Source organism: Balaenoptera borealis (assembly GCF_965194805.1).
Source record: "Balaenoptera borealis genome assembly, chromosome: 1".
NCBI classification, from domain to species: domain Eukaryota; kingdom Metazoa; phylum Chordata; class Mammalia; order Artiodactyla; family Balaenopteridae; genus Balaenoptera; species Balaenoptera borealis.
In genome coordinates this window covers 143,914,160-143,936,638 of record NC_138860.1, presented here as the reverse complement: position 1 = coordinate 143,936,638, position 22,479 = coordinate 143,914,160, and the positions used below count along the sequence as shown (strand labels likewise).

Here is a 22,479-nt window from a genome sequence, read left to right as displayed (position 1 = left end):
TTTCACCCAGTGTCACGACTTTGCTTGAATAATTAATGCAGTTCGTAAATGCTCACCATCTGACTCCCTTCCAAGAACAGAAACTCCATGTCTGAGGTCATGCCTGTCTGTTTACCCACTACCTAGCTCAGTGCCTGTTAGCACCCTGGCAGCAATGAACGTTTTGTTGGATGAATAAATAATCAATGGCTACCAGTTCATCAGCCGCATCCCTTCATTTCCACTTTCAAGTTGTCCCATGCTTGGCTTTGCAGACCCACTTGGTCTTCACGTGGTTTTGCCCTTGATCCCCGCAGGTGGAGGGACGGCAATGCCCGGCGGAGATCAGGAACTCGGGAGCTACTACGTGGGTGTGGACGTGGGGACAGGCAGTGTCCGTGCAGCTCTGGTGGACCAGAGGGGCACCCTCTTGGCTTTCGCAGACCAGCCAATCAACCACTGGGAGCCTCAGTTCAACCACCACGAGCAGTCCTCCGAGGACATCTGGGCTGCATGCTGCATCGTCACAAAGGTATGGCCTCAACTCTCGCGTTCTCACGCGTGTTCCCCTGCTCCCACCTGCTGAGTGTGTGTAGTGTGTCCATCTGGTGCCAGGGACAACGTCGGGGTAACTTTAGACACAGGCTTTGCCTTTAGGGAGCTCATGGTCTATGGCAGAGACCAACAGACAGCTGGGATGTAACGTGATAGGTGCTGGGAGCAAAGTGACTGTGGCTAGAGCTGAGGAAGGGGCCAACACTGAGGGGCTCCAGGTAGACAGGATGGAGGATGCAGAACATGTAGACAGAGGATTCAGTCAGATGTGACCGAATGTGAAGATGTCACTGATAACCGTAGATGACCTCTACTGTGCCCTCAGGTGTGCCCAGTGCTGTGTAAAACGTGTTAACATGCATTATGTAGTCGGATCCTCACAACGACCCTATAAAGGTACCTTCATTTTACTGAGGAGGAAACAAAGGCAGTTAGTAAGTAAGAAAGGCAATCTGACTCCAGTGCTGCACCCTTAGTCACTGGACTGTCCTGCCTTCCAAGTGGACAAATGAGGGGAACCTCATTTTGTTCAGAGGGAACTGCATGTGCAAAGCCACAGTGGCCTGAGAACACGGTGGGTTCTGAGAAAGGAAGGAAGTCAGGCAAGCCTAGTGCATCTCTGAGTTGTGCCAGGTAGACGTTTATCTTGAGTGGCCTTGGTTTGCGGTCAGCTTGCTGGCTTGGGAACAGGAGTGATGCTGGATGAGAATTGTTCCCTTTTAGTTTCACTCGACTGGTTTTATATCCTGGTGATCAGGAACGACAGAGATGCTTTTGTAGTTTTTTCCAGAGGGAAAAATAAAGTCCTGGGTTCTCTCTTCTCGCTGTTCCTAGTTTAGTTCCTTAAATATTCATGAAGGGCTTGGTAATTTGCAGATGGACAATTCACCATTCTGTCCGTATTGATCAGTCTGTTTAAACTTTAATGAGCTCTGGGCTGATGTTAGTGCCCCCGGAGAAGAAGGCAGGGAGAGAAGGTCGGGGTGGGAGGCACTGGAGCATTATATAGGAATAAAAGGGGGGCACATCTTCTCTTCTGCCTGTTTAATTTTCCTCCTCCCTCCCCGCCCCCCGCCCCGTCCCAGCCCCCGCGTTGGTGAGAATCTTCTACTCTTTGCCCTTGGGTCTCCTTTGTTCTTCCAACATATAGCCTTTCTCGCCATTCAGGAAATTGTCAAGAAGAAAATATAATCCCCTGATGAAAAGCTACTTTAAAACAGGTCTCCTCTAAGTACAACTTGGTTTAATGTTGGATTTTTAATCATTTCCCGGTGGCAGCCACCTCTTCATCTGCTTGAGCCCCGTTAGCCACGTGAGCGCTCTGGGCATTTGTCCTTAGTGAGGATGTCTCTCTGTAGCAAACCTGGATAAAGCTATTGGGTCTTAGGCTGTTCCCCTCACATGGGGTATGGCCATGTGGCCGCATGTCAGAAGCCATATGATAAACATGACACATCTACTCACAGCTGTATTGCTATGTGAGGTTGAAGGAGGGAAGCTTGTTTATATTAGAGTGGTAACACACCAGAGAGCACAGATTCTGGAGCCAGACTGCCTGGATTGACATCCCAGTTTCAACATTTATTAGCTTGTCATCTTGGACAAGTTACTTATGGTGTCTTGCTTGAGTTTCATCATCTGTAAAATGGAATGATGACTGTACCTATCTGCATTGGGTCGTTGTGAGGATTAAATGAGTTAATGCATATAAAATGTCGTAACAGTGCCTGGAAATGAGTAAGCGCTATGATTCCTATGGCGATGACGATGACAATAACAGAAATGAGTAGATTCTGGAGGAGAGTGAACTTCTGAGATGAAATACTGAGAAGTCAATGTCAGTAAGGGAGGCACCTCATGGGAATATTCACTCCTTTTGTCGTTAGGGTTCTTTCCATGTAAGATTTTGAGAAGCAATGGGCCGGGGCAAGGGGTGACATAAAATGCATCCCGACCTGTCTTGTCTTTCTCAAGGACTTAAGGAAGTCAAGAGTTTGAGAGCAGCTGTACTTACTGCTTCCTTTTCCCTAAGTTGCTCACATTGCCTGAGACGCTTTCCCCTTAGTCAAGTTAATAAAAACAATAAGAACAACAGTAACAGTATGATGATGATGATGGCAGCTCACATTTCTTGGGCACTGGTTATGTTCCAGGTACCATGCTGAACACTTCATACCAATCACTTCATTTTATCCACACAACAGCCTCTTTTTTTTAAAAAAAAAAAAACTGAAATATAGTTGATTTACAATGTTGTGTTATTTTCAGGTGTACTATTTTTTTCAGATTCTTTTGTCTTATTGGTTATTAAAAAATATTGAGTAGAGTTCCTTGTGCTATACAGTAGGTCCTTGTTGGTTATCTGTTTTATATATAATAGTGTGCCCATGTTAATCCCAAACTCCTAATTTATCCCCCTACCCTTTTCCTTTTGGTATCCGTAAGTTTGTTTTCTGTGTTTGTAGGTCTAGTTCTATTTTGTATCTTTTTTTTTTTTTTTTTTTTAGATTCCACATACAAGCAATATTATATGATATTTGTCCTCTGTCTGGCTTAGTTCACTTAGTATGATAATCTCTAGGTCCATCCGTGTTGCTGCAAATGGCATCATTTCATTCTCTTTTATGGCTGAGTAATATTCCATTGTATATATGTACCACATCTTCTTTATCCATTCCTCTGTTGATGGTCATGTAGGTTGCTTCCATGTCTTGGCTATTGTAAATAATGCTGCAGTGAACATTGGGGTGCATGTATCCTTTCGAACCATGTTTTTCTCTGATATATGCCCAAGAGTGGGATTGCTGGATCATATGGTAGCTCTATCTTTAGTTTTTTTAAGAACCTCCATACTGTTTTCCATAGTGGCTTCACCAATTTATTATGAACTCTGTTTTAGAGCTGGAAGAAATGAGCTGTTAAGAGGTAAAGTAACCACCCAAAGTCAGGGGTTGGGCTGCTGCTGTCTCCCTCTTGCTCTTTTTTTGTCCCTCTCTTCAGCCTCATCTTATTCCACATGCCCGCATCTTCGAAATCGTATTAAGCTACCTGAATTTTTTTTTTAACTTGGCACTGAATGGAGAACTTTGAGCTTATCCTGATTGTTATATTAAGCATTCTGAATTACAAGTGCCTTTACCCAGCTGTCTGCTTATGTGGAAAATGTGTGCCCCCCGAGCAGGGGTCATATCTTGTTTATCTGTATTTCCTTAGAGTTCCTCACTTGTAATGTGCCCCATTCATGTCTGTTGAGTACGTGAATGAGTGAAGTATCTGTTGTTTTCATTATCTGGCATGCTCTTCTCTTACCTTTTTTTTTAACCTGCCCAGCTCCTGGGTACCTTTTAAGGTAAGCTTAAGCATTACTTCCCCCTGGGACCCTTCCTGGTTGACCGCTGACAGTCCCTGCCCGCCCTTGACAACCTCAGAAGAAAGAGGGTGAGAAACCCCTCTCTGCTGCCCCAGAGCGCACGTCTTCACCTGTATCATTATCTGGTCCTTACCAGATTGTGTTTTAATTGGTGACTTGTTTTAACCATGAGCTGAACTCTTGGAGAGTGTCATCTCTGTGTCCACAGCATCTAACACATTGCTTGGCACAAATTTGATGCTCAGTAAATGGTTGCTGAATTAATGTTACTCAGAGCTAAAAACAAGCGAACAAAAAACATTCTGACATCCCTCATCTTGTTCAAATGTTGCAATAACTCTATGACATAGCTTGCCATACTTCCTATTTGACACGTGAGGATATTGAGGCTCTGAAACTAATGAGTATTAGAGACAGACCTAGACCCCTACTGAGATGGCTCCAAATCCTCTTCTCTGTTCTACTCACCACTGCCCCTGAAATTGTCAAGTCTTTATTGGGTTGATGCCCACACATCTAAAGATTTCTATGGAAACACACAAGTCCTAGAGCTTATGTCATCCTTGATTTTAAGGGCTTATATCCCTTTTTGGAGCCGCAAATCTTAATCACCTCAACAAGGCAAGAACGTTGCAAGGTAGTGTCTAGTAACAGCTTCCATTAGGAAGAAGATAAGCTGGAGGTATCATTCAGCCAGCAGGTATTTGTCAAGTGTCATTAGTCTGCAAATATTTATTGAGCACCTACTATGTGCTATGCTGTTTGCTAAGCACTAGATTATATATGGGAGCGAGGGCTACAACAAGTTCTCTGCCCCTAAGGATGAAATAGTTCAGTTGCATGGAAAAAAATAATACCCATGAAGCCAACGAAATACCATTTTGTTCTAAATTGTACCAGCTGTATGAGTAATGGTTGGAGAGAGAAGGAGCAGAAGAGGGAGTCACCCATGTGGGACTGAGCAATCATGTCAACCTCCTATATTTATAGAACCTTTATGGTTTACCAAGTACGTTCCTATCCATTTGATTGTCATACAAGGTAGGTAGGGGAGGGGTTGTTATTCCCATGTTAAATTGAAAAGAAATACTGAGATCCAGAGAGTTAAGTGACTTTCCCTAAGTCACCCAGGAAGTGGGTGATAAGCCTGAACTCAGGCCAGATCTCTGTATTCCCTCCATCTCCAACACCACATACCTTCATCTTTTGTCTGGATTAACATTGGAATGTAACTGACCTCCTCATCTATGTCTATGCCCTTCCCCTCTCCAATTGTGCTCCTTCTTGAGCTGGAATGATAGATATATGTTAATGCTAACTTGATCAGGTCCCTCTTTTGCTTACAGCTCTTCTGTAGCCCCATACTACTGCCTGGATATAACTCAGAATCCTTAACATGGCCTGTAGGCGCTGTGTGGTTTGGTTTCAGCCTGCTCTTGGCTCATCTCATGTTGCTTCTCTCAGCTCTGCCTTCCACCCATATTCTCCTTCTGTCATAATCCCACACATGCACTGCTCCCCCTGTCCTCTGGCCGGACTTTTGCACACATTCTTTCTTCTTTCTGCACACTCTTCCTGCCTTCTGCTGACATAGTTCACTCCTCTTCATCCTTAGATCCATACTGTCCGATACAGCAGTCACTAGCCACATGTCACCGTTTAAATTTAGTTAAAATTAAATAGAGTTTAAAATTTGGTTCCTCCATTGCAGTAGCCACGCTTCAAGGGCTCGGCAGCCACGTGTGGCTGGTGGCTGCTGTGCTGGACAGCACGGATACAGAACATGTCCATCACTGCAGAAGGTCCCTTGGGTAGTGCTGCGCTGGATCTTAGTTCAAAAGGCAGTTGTTCAAGGAGGAAGCCTTTTCTCGCCCAATGTTACCTCCCAACTAAGTCCTATTTTACTCAGTGTTTTCACATCTCTCGTACTTTTTCTTCATAGAACTTCACATGGTTTGTGAATCATTCATTTTTTTTTTTTTAATTTAATTTTATTTATTATTTATTTATCTGTTCATGGCTGTGTTGGGTCTTCGTTTCTGTGCGAGGGCTTTCTCTAGTTGCGGCGAGCGGGGGCCACTCGTCATCGCAGTGCGTTGGCCTCTCTTGTTGCGGAGCACAGGCTCCAGACGCGCAGGCTCAGCAGCTGTGGCTCACGGGCCCAGCCGCTCCGTGGCATGTGGGATCTTCCCAGACCAGGGCTCGAACCCGCGTCCCCTGCATTGGCAGGCAGACTCTCAACCACCGCGCCACCAGGGAAGCCCAATCATTCATTTTTTGATTAATATCAAATAGTAAAATCATTCTATAATCAAGTAATAACATAACAAAATAAATGAAGTAAAATAAAATAATTCCCATTTGTGGATTAATAGCTGTCTTTTCTACTAGATTTTGTACCGCAGGAGGGTAGGAACTATAGTTTGCTCACCCAGGTCCTAACGTATAGTAGACCCTGGAAATGTAAAAAGAATGAATGACTCAAGACATTGGGACCTCCCTACTCCCAATCAATGAAGAAAGCTTGAGGAAGGATGTAGGGTTAAAAGTGAGACTTGAGAACACTAAGAGTGTCTGTTCAGGAGGAATATTACGGACGGAAGCGCTTAGGTGGAAAAGTTAGAGTCAACCCCGGCTGGAGCAGGTGGTTTCCAGTAGGAGGAGGAAGGGGAGCTGGAATTGGTGATGGGGGCATACCTGGGGTGGCTGGTTCTGAGGCCACTTGGGAGCTCTTCTAGAATCATCCTGGGTTTCAGACTGACCAGCAACAGATTCAGGATGGCTTGGAGGAACAGAAACTAAATTCAAGGATGCCAGTTAGGAGGCAATTTCCTTCTTCTAATGAAGTTCTGGAAGCTGAGATTTGTTTGAACCATAAGGTCTGGGAGGCCTGGGGCTATGTCTGTCTTGTTGAGCATGTGTCCTCTATGGTGGCACATGTAGGTGGTTAATACTATCTCTTTAATAAATGAAGGGCTGGGTTAGGATGTTGGCCGAGGAATAAAGAGGCAGCGCAAGACTGAGAGACTTTGGAAGGAAGATCTAACAGGACCTGGTGACGATGGAAAGGGAGGAGGTAGAGGCAGTTTCAGAGTTTCTGTTCTTGGAGGAATGTTGGTGTCACTGACATAAATGGCAGTGTTTGGCCTCTATCTCTCTACCTTATGTTCAAGGGACAGTACCACACCTGAGCTAGGATGCTGTGTAGGTAATGGACCAGGACTGGATTTGTTCATTTTACTGGTCACTAGAGTAGATTTTGTAAAACTGAAGGCCTCCAGGGGCCTTGCAGGTAACATACACCCCACACAAGCTGTATTAGCCTTGTTGTTATTCCCACCTCAGGGCCTTTGCACTGGCTGGTCTCCTGCCTGAAACACTTTTTCTGCAGTTTTCTACAGGGTCAGCTCCTCGGGTCCTACAGGTGTTTCCTCAAATCTCATTTTCTCAGCAACTACCTTCCCCTTCTCCGGCATTCCTGATCCCCCTGACATCACTTTCTAGTATATTGTACATACACTATATAATTTTTTCGGTTTATAGTCTGTTGTATATCCTTACAACGTAACCTCCAAAACAGTGAGGAATTAAAAAAAATATTTTGCTTTCCATTGTTTCCCAAATGCCCAGAAGTGTGCACAGCATGACCTTAGAAGGGGCTTGATTGTATTTGCTGATTGACTGAATGAGTAATTGAATTGTGTAGGCAACAGGGAGTGATGGGCCTGAGGGAACTGGGGATTTCATAACCTCATGCACACCCCCAAAGCTGACAAAGGCATTCAAATCAAGATTCAAAAGAATACAGTACCAGCCACACAGAACTCTACTGCAAGCTGGATTCCGTGAGGCCCCAGGCTTTGACCCTTGCTCCAAATACAGCTAAAGATAAAACCAGGTATGCCTCTGACCCTCCAGTTCTCAGTTTGGAAGATTTCTGAGGAACGCTGTCTCCCCACCCAATATGGCACAGCCTGCTGATTTAAAACACATGCAGAATTGAACTGGTTCCCACAGTCAGAACAAAGCGATGCACAATCCCTTCCCCAAACATTTGTTTGCTGCCCCATAGCTACGAGTTGACAGTTGTGAGACATGGACCAGGTTACCGAATGAAGTTGCAGAAGTCTCCTTCTCTGGAAATTCTTTAGCAGAGCAATGTGCTTTCTCTCTAGCCTAGGAAATTCCCTTGATGCCAAGCTGTTGGGGTGAGTTTACTAGCCTGCTTTCTTCTTCCATTAATGAGCGTATAAAAAAGAATCCTCAGGTCAGCAGGTCAAGTCCCAGGGGCCTTCTGGGTAGTGTGACCCTGACAGCCATCTCTCTGAGATGGTTTAGAAGGGGGTGGGGTTGGGGAGTGGAGGGGGTCCTCATGATAAGCACGATGAGCATGGTCATAAGGCATTTCCATATAAGGCTGGGGAAATGACAGTGGCTGCCTAACCAAATCAGGTTTAAATGCATGTCACAATTATTCCTCCAGTTCCTTGTGATAGGTTTCCGTTTTAGAGATGGAGACACTGCACTTTTGAGGCTGAAAGGCCATGGTTAGAATATAGAACTCTGTAGGTCTTCGAGGGGATTCATAAAGTAGATTGTAGAGAATATTTTCTTTTCTTCTACTGGAAAGTCGCTCCCACCGTAATTCTTAGGAGGATTTGAGTTTATCCAGTCTTTTCAGTTGTTTATCCTGTCATTTTATATGTGCTTACATGACACACAGAGCATGCTATGCTTCATACATCAGAAAGATTCCATGAACACAATTAGTAAGGCATCGAGTGAGTTTTCCATCCTTCATATTTCCTACAAAGGTTTATCGGTTCCAGAGCACTTTCAAACTAATTGACGCTCTTGATCCTTACCTAGGAGTTCTCTCTCTCTCAGGAACCTGAGGCTCAGAAAGGTGATGAGATTAGTGCAAGATTACCTGATCCGGAAGTGGTGGAGTTGGAACCAGAAGGTGGCTCTTTTGACACTGTAGCCCATGCTTGTTTCTACTCCAAAGCTGCCTTGTGGTATTGAGTTTTATTGCATCTTCTACATGTTCCCTCCCAGTTCCTCTCTTGACTAATTGCAGGCCTATGTGGGGTGGGCTTGTCCAAGTCAGGCGTGCACTGTCTGGGCACAGAGACCAATAGGGCTGCAAGACAGGTAGAAGTTAGGGCTGGCTTGTTGATTGATAGATTGATGCTCCATGAGTTCAAAGAAGATTGGAGGCAGCTAATTTCCTCAAATAATGGCTGCTACTTATTGTGCACCAAATGCCAGATGTTGGGCTAATCACACCTTATTTTGCTGAATTCTCATAACATCATTAGGAGATGTAGGTCTAAGTAATAGCTTTGTGTAACCAAGGAAACTGGTTTTCTGGCTTCCCAAAGTCACATGACTAGTCGGTGGCAGAGCCAGGTTTCGAACTCAGGGAGTCTGCACCCAGTACCATTGATCTTAGCCACTACCCAGTGATTTCCAAGCCAAGTTGGAAGGACATTCCAGGTAGAGGAGGCCATGCTTATAAATGCTACAGAGACATGATCCAGCAAGGCAAGGGGGTGATTAGAATGGCTGGAATTGTGTAACATGCCCTGGGTCACATAGCCAGAGTGACAGAGCTAGGATCTGAAACCAGGTCTTTGTGGGTCATTGTCATGAGGCCATGCTGACAGGGACTTGGGTTTGCGGCTCACATTCCTCTAAGTCTTGATGGATCAGTGTAGTAAAGGTGTACAGGGCATTCACCTGGTGATGTGGGGCAAAGGAATTGCCAGGCATCCCAGATGGCTCACTAGCGATGTTCTTGCACAGAGCACATGCCCTCTCTGCAGGGTGGGTCTCTTGGGCAGGCAGGCAGTGGCGGAGTAGGAAGAACACAGGCTCTGAGTTTGAATTCTGGCTCTGCCATCGACTGGCTGTACGACAGGATTAAGTTCAAATTCTCAATCTTTGGAGCCCGCTTGCTGTTCCCTTCCCTCCCCAGTCTTCCACTTATTTTTTTAAGAAATGGAAATACTAAATGTTTCCTCAGTGGGCTTTGTAAGGATTAAATAAGATGATGCTTGTAAGTACCTGGCACTCAATAGGTGCTCAATATATGGTGGCATTTTATAATTTATTGTTGTTATTATTTGAAAAAAATTAATGCTTTTCTGTGTTGAAAAATCTGTAATAATTATGTGTAGTTCTTATTTGAGGAACCCGTTAAATAGTAAGAAACAGAATCCTAAATGACAAGTCCAACATTCCAAAACAGGAAAAAAGAAGACTTGTGCATTTTAAATGGTGATGGACACATTTGAGTTGACTTTTGTGGTATTTAAAAGGTTGTTGTCATGTTTTAAGTTGGCAGGAAACGTTAATGAGTATGATCACTCATGCTTTTTCACAAAAGGAAACCATAGAAACAAAAATTTAAAAATAGAATTAATCAATAAGTCTGTTATTCTCCAGCTTAAAAAATTACATGACAAAGTGAAAAATCTCCCATCTCCTCCAGCTGTCATTTCTGTTCTCAGAGGCAACCATTATTAGCAGTTTGTTGTATATTCTTTTTGGGTTTTTTGTACCTTATTAATATATCATGGATGTATTTCCATTTCGTCTTTTATAGCTCAACTTTGTAAAAAAATATTTAACAGCTTGGGGTATAATTTACATACTATAAAATCATCCATTGTAAATGTATAATTAAGTGATTTTATTAAATTTACACATTTGTGCAATCATCACCATAATTCAATTTTAGAATAGTTCTGTTACCCCCCAAAAGTTCCCTTATGCCTGTTTGTAGTCAGTCCCCAGCCCCAGTCATAGATAACTGTTTTCTGTCTTTATAGTTATTCTTTTCTAGAAATTTCACGTAAATGGAATCATACAACATGGCTTCTTTTGTGTCTGACTTCTTTCACTTAGCATAATGTTTTTAAGGTTCATTCTTGTGGTTGCACAGATAGTACTCTTGCTGAGTATTATACTGTTGTATGGATATAACACACGTGGTTTCAACATTTGGTTAAACCATGATGAACATTTGATTTGTTTACAGTTTTAGGGTATTATGAACAATGCTGCTGTGAATATTCACATACAAGTCTTTATGTTGATATACATTTTTATTTTTCCTGGGTGGATACCTAGGAGTGAAATTGCTGAGTTGTGTGGTAAATTATGTTTCATAAAGTGCCAAACTTCTTTCCCAAAATGGCTGTAGTTTACACTTCCACCAGCAATGTACGAGGATTCCACTTTCTCCATAATTTTCTAACACTTGGTATTGTCACTCTTTTTTATTATAGCTGTTATTGTAGGTGTGTAGTAGTAGCTCTTTGTGATTTTAATATGCATTTCCTTAATCACTAATGATGTTGAGCATATTTTTGTGTGCTTTGGCCATTTGTCTTCTTTGGTGATGTGTATATTTAAATCTTCTGCCCATTTTGTAACTGGGTTGTTTATCCTCTTATTATTGAGTTATAAGAGTTCTTTATATATTCCATATATGTCTGTTATCAGGTGTATGAATTACAAATGTTTTCTCCCGATGTTTAGCTTATCTTTTCATTTTCTTACTGTTTCTTTTAAAGAGAAAAATTTTAAAATTCTGATGAAGTCAAATTTATTATATTTTTCTTTTATGAGTCTTGCTTTTTAATAAATCTTTGTCTAGCTCATGTCATAAAGATTTTCTCCTGTAAGTTTTATAGTTTTAATTCTTACATTTGCGGATATGATACATTTTTTGAGTCAATTTTTGTGTATGGTGTAAGGTAAAAGTCAAAAAGTATATGTTCTTTTTTTTTTTTGCATATGGGCATTTAGTTGTTTTAGTACTACTGTCATACAGTCTGTCCTTACCTGGTTGAATTGTCTTGGCACCTTATAAAAAATCAATTGATCATACAAGTTTGGGTATATTTCTTATGTTTCTATTCTGTTCCATTGATGTATAAATTTATCCTTATGCCAATGCCACACTGACTTAGTAATGGTAATTATATTGTAATTTGAAATCAGGTAGCATAAGTTCTACAACTTTGTTCTTTCTTTTCAAAAGTGGTTAGACTTTTCTGTGTTTTCTATGTCCTTTACATTTCTGTATAAATTAGGAACAGCTTGTCATTTTCTTAAAAAACAACCTTCTGGGATTTTAATAGGTGTTGTGTAGAATCTGTAGATTAATTTGAGATTGCCATCTCAGCAATGTTGAATTTTCCATTTCATGAATATGGCATATTTCTCCAATTTGTAGTTTCTTTTGTAGCAATGTTTTGTAGTTTTTGGGGTATAGGTTTTGAACTTCTTTTGATAAGTTAATTCCTGAGTATTTTGTTTTTCTGATGCTACTGTGATCAGAATTATTTTTGTATGTCAATTTTGATATGTTAGTTGCTAGTGTATAGAAGTGCAATTGATTTTTATATGTTAATCTTGTATCCTGTGATCTTACTAAGGTTGCTTATTAGTTCAGGTAGATTTTTCTTTTTGATAAATTTCTAAGGATTTTCTGCATATGGGATTATGTCTTCTACAAAATAATACACTTTAACTTCTTCCTTTCCTATCTGTATGCTTTAACTGTCTTTTTCTTGCCTCATTGCATTGGCCAGAACCACCAGTACAAGGTTGAATAGAAGTGGTGAAAGAGAACAGCCTTGCTTTGTTTTTAATTGGAAAGAATCATTCATTTTATTGTAAAGTATGATGTTGACTATAGGTTTTTGTAGATGCTGTTTATCAGGTGTGGAAGGTCCCTTCTTTCTTGGTTTATTGAGTGTTTTTAATTTTTTATTTATTTATTTGCTTTTGCATCTGTTGAGATGATCATTTGGTATTTGTGCTTTATTCTATTAGTATATGTTATACATTAACTGATTTATGGATATTAAACGACTCTTGCATTCCTGGGGTAACCCCACATGGTCATGGTGTATAATGTTTTATATGTTGCAATATTGGTTTGTTAATATTTTGTTAAGGATTTTTACACTTATGTTCATGGCAGTTATTGGTCTACAGTGTCCTTTTAATTTGATATCTTTGTTTGGCTTTGGTATCAGGGTAGTATTGGCCATGAAATGTTGGAAAATGTTCTCTCCTTCACTATATCCTAAACAAATTTGTATAGGAGTGGTATTGTTTATTCCTTGAATGTTTCACAGAACTTCCCAATGAGTCCATCTGGTCCTGGAGTTGTTGTTTTGTGGGAATGTTTTAGGTGCAATTTTATTTTTCAAGAAAGACTGTTTCTCAGTTTCTTATGTGGCTTCGGCCAAGTTCCATAGCCCCAAAATGGTTGTTTTTGATGATTTTGTCCAGTTTTATGCTTTTATTTTGCTAAGAAGATTTGCCAACCTCTTCATACTACCACACCCAGAAGATGCTTCTCTACCTCTTCATTTTTAATGGCTGTAGAAAATTCTGTTTTACAGGTATACCATAATTTATTTAATAAAAGTAGTTCTTCCAATTTTTAGGTGTATTCTTAAACAGTTAACCTTTGTTTATATGTAATTTTACTTACTCATGCTAATAATTCACTAAGATAGGTTCCTAGGAGTAGGATTGCTGGGTCAAAAGTTATACACTTTTTAATTTTAATAAATACTATACTATATTCTTTAAAATTTGTACTAAATTATCACACTGTTAGAATAATGTAAAAGAAGGTCCACTTCTCTCTGTCTTGCCACTACTATATACTCTTAATTTTTTACATTTTTGCCAATAAGAAAAACAAAGATTGGGGTATTTTTATTTGCATTTATTTAATTTTAGTGGAGTTGGGAATCTTTTTATATACTCTTTGACTATTTCTTTTTATTTTATGAAGTGACTTGTCATGTCCTTTGCTTAGTTTCCAATTAGATTGGTTGTCTTTTAAATTAATTTATAGGATCTTCTGATATTTTAGTGATATTGAACTTTTATTTGTTTTCTGTTGTAAATACTTTATTCTGCCATTCATTTCCTTCTAGTCATAACTGTTTTCAGTCTTTTAAAAGCCTGTATTTTAATTTATGTTTTTGTTTATTTGTTTTTAAAACAGAAAGTTGTACAAGGGATTGATTTAAACCAAATTCGAGGTCTTGGGTTTGATGCCACGTGTTCTCTGGTTGTTTTGGATAAGCAGTTTCATCCTTTACCAGTGAATCATGAAGGTAGGACCATTTCTCTCTCTTTTCTTGGTGGTGGGAGACTGGCTGGGGCCCAGGTGGAGCACGATATCAGTGTTATCACTGTTAGTGAGATTTACAGGTGGAGCATGGAGCCCCGAAATCATGTCCCTAGAGGTTAAAGCTTGGGCAGCAGTTAGTAGGAGAGGGGTGACATTGGGATTAGGTGGATTAGGAAGAGACTTGGCTCCGTAATGCACAGGAGCCACAGTAGAAAATCTGATGTAGGATGGACATGGGATCATTAGCTCAGAGTGAGTAGCCTTGAAACAGATAAGTGGTCTGGGCCTTTTCAAGGAAGGGAGTGTTGTCTGTGCCTGCAGTTGTTTTGCATATGAAGCTCCTCCACCACATTCATTTGAGTGGATGAATCAAGTTCACTTAAAGAAAATAGAATAAGACAGACAGGACCATATATCACACAAAAGCTGGAAACAAATGGTCTCTCTATTTTCAATAGCCAGACCAAAGACATTCCCATTTAATGACGTTGTTCTAATACACTCTCATTACACTCTCATTGCACTCTCTCATTACACTCATGAGTACTGTAATGAGCTGTTTCAAATGTAAGTGCCAACTTTTATCCACTGTCAGAAATTTTTCATGGGTGGTGAGGATGTGTCCCTTTTGGGATACTCTAGCCAGTAGTGCTAGCACTGAGGTTGCAAACCCAAAAGTCAGGTAGGTAATGTAAATGAATATAGTGCGCCAGATTTGAGAAAAACAACAGCACATGTGCAGAGATAAATTTCAACTGACATTTAACCTCTTGATGAGTGGCAGACATTTGGGAGCAGTGGAGACTATGGTGCACTGGAAATTGCATGCTCCATCTAAAAGGAGTGTGACTCTCTGCATTTTCAGTCGGTTGTTGCCAACGTAGGTATCACAAGCATGTTTTGGGCTAGGCTGTATTAAAGAATCCTTAGTAGTGGACACTGCTGTAGCAACACCTTTCTTAATTGGCGGCTGTGGGTACTGGGGCACGCTGGGACACCCTGTCATTGGAGTCAGGCAATCCCAGATCTTAGCCCTGCTGCTGCCGAGCTTTGACACCTTGAGTGAGTCACTTAACATCTCCATGGCTTGGTTTCTCCTCTGAAAGAATGGGCATAATGAAACAGTAGCTTTGCTGTGAGAATTAAGTGAGAGCCAGACGCCTGAATGCTCAGAAAAGTTTCTTCAGTCCGGTTATGAATTCCTTAAGTTAGGAGAATGTGTCTTACTTACTCCTATGGACCTAATGCATGGAACAGTGATTTTTATAAATGACATGCCCTGCAAAAGTATGCAAATGGATGAATGATTAGAGCACAGTGGTAATGGTGACCATCTTTTACACACACACATACACACACACATTTTTTTCTATTTATGCCACATTTACTAGCACCCCCTGTGTGCCAATCCCTGTCTGATGAAGTCTTGGGGCTTCAGAGACGAATATGAGTGGTCCTTGTTCTCAGTGGCTGACCACTGGCTCAGCTGGCATTGTTCCGGCCCAGGAGGACAGGGCAGTCCCCGTCTAGACCACTTCAGAGAGCAGAGACCCAAGGAATGGGACTGAACCTACAGACCTCAGCTCACAGCAGCAAGCCCTCTCCAGCCATGGAGTGGGCTGCTTGGGGAGGCTGCCAGCACTTCTTTGTTGGCTTGTTTTAAGTAGCGGTCAGGTGATGGTCTGATTAGGGAGGCTGTGGGAGGAATTCTCATCTTGGATGGGACTTTAGATGTTAAGAGCCCTAAGTTCCAAGGACTCTGTACCTTCTAATCTGCTAAAACACATGGTTTTTAACTCTGGTAGCATATTAGAATCAACTGGAGATCTTTTAAGATTACCAATTCATGAGCCTTACCCCCAGGGTTTGTATTCAGTTGGCTTGGGATGAGGCTAGGGCATCAGTGTTTTTAAAGTTTTCTCGATAATTCTAATATGTGGAGAATTACTGGGTGCAGATGAATGGACAGCTAAAACATTAGGAATAAGAACATCTGAAGTAAAGGAAGAGTTCCTTGTTAAACCTGCTTATACCAGCACCCTCCCAGGTGCCATCTTTTTTCTCATTGTAGAGAGAATTGCCTCCTGTTGACAGTTCTCCTATTAAAAGTGTTACCTAGGTTGCAACCTGAATTATAAGTGTTGAAAAAATTGTATTCCACCTAAAAGGTTAAAATGTACCCGTTCATCAAATGCATCCAGCTGCAGGTGCCCTCACCAGTTTCTTGCCTTTCAACAGGTTCTATTAAGGTTAGATTTTAACTGCAATGGATTAGCCTGTACTAGAAAATGAAATTCAAATTTTAAGGATGAATTAAGAGGGTCTTTAAAGACTTCTGCTTACCTGATAATGACCCATTCTTGATTGGTTAATTGGAGTAATTGTGAAGAGCAGGGAGTGGGGTCAGGAAATTAACCATCACCATTAAAACCAAACCCATAAGACCAGCAAAACTTACCTTCTTTAGATGGTAACCAAAAAGAAAAAGAAAAAGAAAAAAAAAATCCCAAGGAAATTAAGTACACTAGTTTGAGAACACTGACCTACAAGATAACATAGTTTCATTGTTTGCCTTTTCTTATTTGGTCTTTCTTCCTTTTCAAGATCAGACCAGTGCTGGGTTGGACAGAGGTGCCATTGCTGTGTGCTTCCTACCTCTGCAACCCACCTAGCTCAGACCGTGACTGGGTGAATCATTCCAGCCACAGTAGCTCTTGGGAGGGAGAGGAACCAAGGGAGATAATTTAGGGTCAGGGAGGAAGTTACTACCTAGGTTACTCTGTAACAGAAACCTAATATTTAGATGGTTTTCTGATTCACAGTCATTTCCTTCAAGTATCCCTGGAACACCTTCTGTGAGATGTTCACAGTATTAATTGAATGAGTACAGGGATAAATGATCTGCCCTAAGGTAAACTGACTATGTAACCCAAATTCTGCTCTACCAGATTATTTCCAGTTCTCTTAAAATATGATGCCTTTATGGGTCTGTGCTCTGTTGGTTTCACGTGCTGTTTCTATTGTGTAGCCCCTCCTCCCTCACTCCTTCTTCACCTGCTTATCCAATGGCCAGTCATTTTCAGAATTAACCTAAAGCTTTCTTGCCTCTTGGAAGCTCCCTGTGCAGCCTCGGGCTCAGCTAACTGGGGCCTTCTCTATGCTCTTCCTTCTCTCTGTACCATGTCCAGGACTTCTGTCCCAGCAGTCATCACTCCATACAGACTGTTTTTCCACTTACCCACATGTTCCGTAAGGACAGAGACTGTGGCACATTCTTCTTGGTATCCCGGTACCCAGCCCTGTGCCTGGCATGTAGCAGATGCTTAATAAAAGATGAAATGAACTTTCAGTGGAGTCATTTATTTGTGATTTTCTACAGGCACTGAAAAAAAGATTAACTTCCAGGTTGTTGTCTGTAATGAACACTGTTAATTAATCATAATAAATATAATAAAGTAATTGATTCTACACAATGCTCAGTGTGTCATTCTGAGAGCCTCTTCATGTAGAGGTAGTAGCGGCTGATCCGTCTGTCTTTACAATAGAAAGTTTAGCAACAGGTGTTTTTGTCTTGAAGCAGCTGCAGACAGATTCTATACAATATTTAAGATGCAATGCAGATATTGTCCCCCCCAACACCCACACACCCACATTGTGTGTGTGTGTGTTTACGAATGTGTGCCCACATACCCACAGTCTGATTCCGTGATGGTTCTGGAATAGGACCTGGACATCAGTATTTTTAAAGCTATCCCAGGAGATTCTAATGTGAAACTAGGGTTGAGAACCAGAACTTTATGCAGTTTTGTCATACAGTAGAATCACTCAGCTGTTTAAACAAAATCTTAGATGTACCTATGGAAGGGTTCATGTACTTTCTCTTATTTTAAATGTATTACTGTTGTTTGAGGAGTTTTTGTGGGACCTGAAATCTCTCCAGGCAGGCAAACCAGTGAGTGAGTCCTTGACTCATTACGATGATGACCTAATTTAGATGTGTCCTTAGGCTGACTTTTTTTGTAAGTTTTAAAAATTCTTTTTCAAATATATGGAAGAGTAAGGAAAATAAGATAACAGCCTCCTATGCATGTATGAGGATAAACAGATGAGGTTTTGCCACATTTGCCACAAGTCCTTTTTTTTTTTTTTTTAAGAAAGAACCACTTGAAGCTTCAGTCCATGCCCTCCCCCTCCCCTGCCCCTCTGCCCAGCAGGTAATGGTTCTGCCATAGCTGGTGTTCACAAACACATTTCTTCTGTGCTTTTACCACATGTGTGTATACCCACAACAACAAACAATATATACTGTGTTTAAAAATACCCCAGCTGGTGTCATTATTCATGTTGATGTGTGTAGCTCGAGTTTAAATTTGTTTTACTAATTTATTTATCCATTCCCTGCACAGATCTACTTTCAAAGCACACTTTGTGCTTTTCCCAGCTGTGAGGTAGTAGGCATGTCTTCAATCTCGGAGTCAGTTTGTCATTGAAAACGGCCTAGATCTCAGAGTTGTTTTAAGGATTAAATGAGACGATGTGTGCAAGAGGTTCAGCACAAGGCTTGGGACACACACACACAAACGTGCATGCGCAGCTTTATAAACACTCATTATTAGCAAAATTATATAATTGCTGCAGTTATTTTGCCAATAAGTAAAATAACGTGTGAAGTGCCTATCTCAATTACTCTTGGGTCCCTTTTATCTTCCCCGTTTATAATCTCCCAGGTATATTCCTTGCTGTTCTCTGCATTTTGCCATCAGAGGAAGCAGAGGACTGTGAAAAGAATATTGGCTTGCCCATCAGTGCAGGATGAATTAGCAGAGTCTGGGGAAGAGGGAAAGGGGCAATTAGTTTCTCTGTGGGCTGCAGGATGGTAGAGGTAGGATGTGAGGGACACTGCCCATTCTCCTTTTCCAGCTGATTTTAAGTTCTGTTTCCTGTGATTTATTCCTCTTGAGGGCCTACTATGTGACAAGTACTTGCCATATCCTTTATGCACATTATCTTTTGTTCAATGAATGAAAAATCTCAGTTAAGCCTTATATGCTACATTTTGCAGATAAGGACGCTTAGGCTAAGAAAAATTAAATAACTTTCTCAATATTTCTGCCTATACTGAAAGAACGTTCCCCATTAGGTCTGCCTTGTTCCAGAATGGAAAAAAAATTCCAGTGATTCCCACCCCACCAAACAAACCAACTGAGTGAGGAAAAACACTTAAATTAACTAATTTTAATTAGAGTGACTAGAGGAAGTGAGAATATAGGCAAATAAAAGCCATTATGTAAATGTATATGATATTATACCTAAAATATTTGTCCATATTTCAAGGAGACATACCTTAAAAAGCTGAAGTATTGTTTTAGGCTTATTTCATTGGCTCTTTTCTTGAGTATATACCCAGAAAAGTTTTTCTAGAATAGGTGGGATAGGAAAGGAAGGGGAAAAGTTGAGAGAGAATGAATGGTAATACAATTAATTGGTGGATCTTGACTGGTTTTTCGTTTAGACGTTTAACCCTGGGACTATATTCAAAGAGCACATCTCTTGAAGGGTTCGAGATTTGGGTAGGATGTACTAGTCAGTGTTGGTGGTGGTCCTTTCGCTTGTTTCTTGTTGATGTGTGAAATTATACAAGCAGTTTTGCAGATTTTTGCCCTTGGGAATCCATAAGTGCCCCCTTGAATTAGAAGGATAAGGATGCACCTGTGTCCTCATCTCCCTTGTTTTTGCTAGGGGATTCTCATCGAAACATCATCATGTGGCTGGACCACCGGGCGGTCACTCAGGTCCACAGGATCAACGAAACCAAGCACAGTGTCCTGCAGTACGTTGGGGGCGTGATGTCCGTGGAAATGCAGGCCCCGAAGCTTCTGTGGCTAAGAGAGGTAAGTGCATAGGGTTGAGGAGCGATTACTCATAATAGCAGAGGATTCCGTTTATTGAATCTATTGGTACCAGGCACCCTGCTCATCACGGCTGTTGGGTTTGATTTTTGCAGCAGCTCTCAGGAAGGTTGATCCCATTTTATTGATTCGGTTGTGGTTAAGTCATTCTGCTTAACTCAGGCAAGGCACTGTGATAAGTATTTGATGCAGATTATCTCTTTGAATCCTAATGGCAACCCTATAAAGTAGTTTTTTTCTTTTTCTGTATTTGTAAAAACTAAAGCTAATAGAGATTCGTCAGCTCACCCAAAGTGACTCAATAAGTATGCAACAGAACCAGGATTTGAACCTAAAAATGACTCTGAAATTGATTTTCTTAATATCTGCTGTTCTACTGAAGTTCAGAGAGGTTAATTATCATTCCAGTTAGAAAGTGGCAGAGCTGGGATTCAAGTCCAAATTTTCTGACTGGAACATTCTTTCTCTGCATACTTTTAGCCCCCAATGATTAATCTTTGGCCTTAGTGGCATTTTATGGAATGCCTTTCTCATCTCACCTGAACTTGAGTTTGCATACCCTTGTGTGATAAGGTGATCTCTGGCTAAGGCACTTGCAGGTGGTTCCCATTTCCAGATGTTAGAATCATTTATGAAGTGTGGAGAATGGTGATGTCAGCTTAATGGTTCCCAGTAGAGATGGATGTGTGAGAAAGTTCAAGTCCTCTGGGAATTGCAGGAACTTGAAAACCCCTAGGTGGTCTGGTGAGGAGAGAATCCATCTAATGATAAGACCTGCCCTGATTCATTTACTGGCCCTGAGGTTTCAGGTGGATTGAGTCTTCAATTACTCAAATGTGGGGTTGGGGAGAGTTTAAAGGTGATGAGGAGGTGTCCTTGGATTGCCACCATGGGGCAGAAGGGAGATAAGTAAAAAGGACGTCAGTAATCAAGGCAGGCTTGGCTTGTTACTTGTTTAGTATATTGAGCCATTTTGTAAGTTTTAATTTGCAGAAAGACTTCTATATTTGCTAAGAGTTTGAAAACAGAGTGTTTTAGGAGTTGGGGGTTTCTAGGATCCTAATTCTGACTGTATTTGCATCACACTGCGTGACTTTGGGCAAAGCAATTCTCATCCCCAGGCCTCACTTTTTCCATCTCTAAAGTGAGAGAGTTGGACTGGATCAGTTTGGAAACTTGATACAAAAATATCCTGAAATACAAATCAGTGTATTGATTTGTATTTGCACTGCCTCCACACTCTGCTATGTGTGCTATAGGCTTTAACTGGTCTCATCCTAACAACCTCTGCCTGGTAGATGGCATGGGAAACTGAGGGTCAGAGAGAGGGTTATATGACTTTCCCAAACAGACGATAGAGCCAGAAATTAAACCTGTGTCTCCTGGTCTCCAAATCCCAGCTCATCCCATTAGTCATGCAGTACTAAAATCATCTGTGAAGCATGCCACTTTGGGAAGGACCAGGAATGAGGGTGGTGATGGTCTTTAAGCCAGCCTAAACATGTGCAAAAGAGCAAACGGGTTGGCTATGTCACCCTTCTGGACCACAGGTGAGGAATAGCTGTTCTGAATTAAGTGAGGAGGATTAAGCAGGTGGTCATTGGTGCAATACCAGAGCCTTGTTGAGCACCTGCTTTGTAGCCAGCCCAGGGCTGTATATCCCAGGAGATCTAAATATACCTTTGGTATGAACCTGTCAGGATATTTACCTGTGCGCTTGAGATCTAACTGCACTAAATAAAGCCCATAGAAAATAATCAAGTTCTAGATTTGTGTGGCAATGATTATGACCTAAGACTGACCATCCATCCATCCATTCATCCATTCATCCGTCCATCCATCTAATCAATTCCATTTCAGAATTTTCTGAGTAAGGCTCTAAACAGTGCCTCACTGTGCATTTAACTACCTGAAGGTTGAGCCTCAAATCTGTTTTTCAGACTTTTTCAATTTTTTTTTTGTCTTTTTGGTAAGCATGCCCAGGAATCCTTGCTGAGAGTTCCTTTGGTTTTACTGTGATTGCAAATTCAACATCAAAACAACTTCTAAAATCATGTTTCGTACCTTCTCCTTAAAGCCTACCTGCACAGCTTAGGGCTCTTCTCAAACTTCAATGTGTAAATGAATCACCTGGAGAGCTTGTTAAACTGCAGATTCTGACTTAGTAGCCCTGTGGTGGGAACTAAGAATTTGCACTTCTAACAAGCTCCCAGGTGATGCTGATGTTGCTGGCCTGCAGACTCACAAAACCACTTTCAATGCTAAAGGCTCTGCCTTTGTATCCTGAAAGCATCCATGTGTGGAGAATCGGGAAACAGTACCTTCTTTTTATTGGGCTTATGGGAGACTGAGGCACCGGGGAGCACAGTAGCTTGAGTTGCTGTTCAACAGCACGTTCGACGTCAGAACATGAGAGTCTGTGCCAAGTTTACTGGGCTGCCATTTGTTTACTCTTCATTCATTCCTTAATTTGCCAAATCTTACCTGAGGTC

At 41.2% G+C, this 22,479-nt stretch overlaps 1 protein-coding gene across 12 annotated transcripts in view; it reads left to right on the top strand.

The window, feature by feature from the left end:
• Window positions 1-22,479, top strand: part of FGGY (FGGY carbohydrate kinase domain containing) — a 409,967-nt gene that overhangs the window by 20,105 nt on the left and 367,383 nt on the right. For all 12 annotated transcript variants that reach the window (XM_082357732.1, XM_082357725.1, XM_082357730.1 and 9 more), the window contains 3 exons: window positions 297-511; window positions 13,950-14,061; window positions 19,818-19,969. In XM_082357732.1, coding sequence (XP_082213858.1) covers window positions 311-511; window positions 13,950-14,061; window positions 19,818-19,969 — 465 coding nt within the window. In that variant the 5' untranslated portion in view covers window positions 297-310. The remainder of the gene's footprint in view (window positions 1-296; window positions 512-13,949; window positions 14,062-19,817; window positions 19,970-22,479) is intronic.